The sequence below is a fragment of the Chelon labrosus genome, assembly GCF_963514085.1.
Source record: "Chelon labrosus genome assembly, contig: SCAFFOLD_205, whole genome shotgun sequence".
In the NCBI taxonomy this organism is placed as follows: Eukaryota; Metazoa; Chordata; class Actinopteri; order Mugiliformes; family Mugilidae; genus Chelon; species Chelon labrosus.
The window spans coordinates 1-2,500 of NW_028181708.1; the positions used below are offsets into that span (position 1 = coordinate 1).

A 2,500-nucleotide genomic window follows, 5' to 3' on the forward strand; every position below is an offset into this window, starting at 1 on the left:
TATTGGCCTGTATTCCATTAGCGGCCGGGTCTCGCTGTCAGCGTAGGTAAATAAAGGCCGGTCTCTAATAGGGGCCTGGGCTATTATTAGAACCATCTCGGTGGGTCAGGGTTTCAGCGGCACGGTGTGGAGGATCCCCTCAGCGGGACCTCTCCCCGGCGTCGGCCGGCCCCCGCCGGGCGCATTTCCTCCGTGGCGGTGCGCGGCCTGTAAGTGCTCAGGGCGAAGGTGGCTCGTCGGCTCCGGCCGCGAGCTTTACAGCGACCCCCCACATCTCACCTCACCGCTTCCCTGGGGTCGTGGAATCAGTGCTCACTGCGCCCTCTCTCCCTGCGGGGAGGGACGGGTCCCACTCGCTCCCGGCGCGACTGCCGACCTGCAGCGGACTCACTGTCCTCAGTGCGCTCCGACCGCGTCGCGCCGCTCATTTGTTGTTAATGTTCTGTATGCATACCATGTTATGGTAACTGTACGTTTTTTATAAATGAACCTAGTATTTTATAGTTGAAATAGACACAAAATCTTGTTTTTATTCATTCTACTCGTAGTTCGTTTTGCTCAAATGAAATTAAGGCCTGCCTCTAATTCTGGCCTCCTTCCAATAAAGGCCTGGACCACGATGCGCTTGAGTAAAATAAAGTATTAGAGGAAATACGGTATAAGACTTTTTTCTTGTGTTTATTTATTCATATTCAAGACACTTTGACAAGAATGACTTTATATTGTTACTTTAGGCTACAGAGCTTAATTTTTTTTTAACATTTTCGGTTGCCTTGTGATTGTTTAAATGAAAAAAATGTACCTTGGCTCAAAAAAGGTTGAAAAACACTGACTTACGCGAATGACGCTTCCGCTCGTTGCTACAGCAACCTATCAGATCGGTGAGAATGTGGCCCAGTCTGAACAGAACCATATCCGATTTGGACACTTGCTAAAGGCAGTGTGAACAGTCAGCCCTAAAAATCGGATATGAGAAGGAATCAGATTTGAATCAGATTCGTCTGCAGTCTGAACGCAGCCTAAGCATCACTTTGAGCACAGAGTAAGTCAACTCTGTTGTAATGTTACAACACAAATTCACAACTTGTTTGACACAAACAATGAGTGTGTGCGACGACGGACGGGACGGACGGGGGGGGGGGGGGCGGGGGGGGTTGGTGGATGTCACTCTTGCCTGTCTTCAAAACTTGAGAGCCCTGCTAAAATGATCACATCTTTATTCTTATGAGAACGTTACAGTGGATCATTTCATTCATTGACAGTGAAAACACGTTTGCATCATAAATCCTGTAACAGTTCTGAGTAAGTTCTTCAATAACTGAGTTAATCAGTCAGTCTCTTTAGTGTTTAAATAAAAATGTTCTCCAGTGTTCTACACGGAACAGGAACATCAAGTCAGGGTTCTCCGTCATTCAGGTCATGATTTATAAGAATAAAACTGGACTTTTTTGGTTTCAGAACAGGTTCCTCTAGGTCCAGGTCCAGGTCCAGGTCATTTAGAGATGAACCTTGGAGGAAACGTCTTCTAGTCCAGATGTGAACCGACGGATCTGAACCCCTGCACCTCTACACCTGCACAGACCAGGGCCTGAAGGTTCCCGCCTCGCAGGAGGACACTGCAACAGAACAAACAAAACCTTGTGACACTGACCTTGACCCCTTGACCCCTTGACCCCTTGTCCAACAGTAAAACCCCAGGTCTCTAGAGGGCTCATACCAGTTTGGTGAAGCGGTCACTGCAGGCGATGCGGATTCTCTCAACGGAGGCGGGGCTGTCCAGCCTGAATGGTCCGCTGAGGCCCGACTCTGCCCTGGCAGCGCTGATGGCGTCTTTGATGGCGTAGAACACGGAGGATGCCAGGAACAGAGGAGGCTCGCCGACGGCCTAGACGAGAACAAACCCTCAGCTTGGTGTCCCTACGACAGCGGCCATGTTTAATGTGGAGGCGTTACCGTGGAGGCCGTTACCTTGGAGGCGAAGATGGCCTTGTCGTTGGGGGCGTCGCGGAGCAGGGAGACGGTGAGCTGGGTGGGGATGTCACCGAAGGCCGGGATCTTATAAGAACCAGGACCCCGAGAGAGAAGGACGCCCTGGGGGGAGTAATGAAGCTCCTCCAGGGTGACGAGACCCAGACCCTGCATGAACGCCCCCTCCACCTGAAGAGACAGGAGGACACTTAGACCTGAGGAAGTGAGTCTCTGCCTAAAGAGACGAAATAAACCAGGACTGTCTCCAGAACCATCAGGTCCATGTTCCTGACCCTGGTCTCTATGGACCCTGGTCGCTTTTGATCCTGGAACTGGACCAAGAGTTTATAGAAATACCACAAAGCACACATATTCTACAAGGTTCTAGTAACAATAGAACCAGGCCCACTCTCCATCTGGACATCTGGAGAACCAAAGGACATTTTATTTATCCTGGACATCATCACATTCTACCATTGAGATCATTATACAATCCAGAAGAAGATTAGATTTCCTCCATGTTGTTCACACA

The 2,500-nt window shown here is 49.8% G+C and overlaps 1 protein-coding gene across 1 annotated transcript in view; it reads right to left on the minus strand.

Annotated features, from left to right (window-relative positions):
• Positions 1–1,566: 1,566 nt before the first annotated feature.
• The window catches only part of xdh (xanthine dehydrogenase), a gene marked incomplete at both ends in the record, with an annotated part of 14,125 nt that continues 13,191 nt past the window's right edge, over positions 1,567–2,500 (minus strand). Inside the window, 4 exon segments of the mRNA XM_084575206.1 lie at positions 1,567–1,607; positions 1,610–1,616; positions 1,718–1,885; positions 1,969–2,157. Of these exon segments, the coding sequence (XP_084431332.1) occupies positions 1,567–1,607; positions 1,610–1,616; positions 1,718–1,885; positions 1,969–2,157 (405 nt within the window).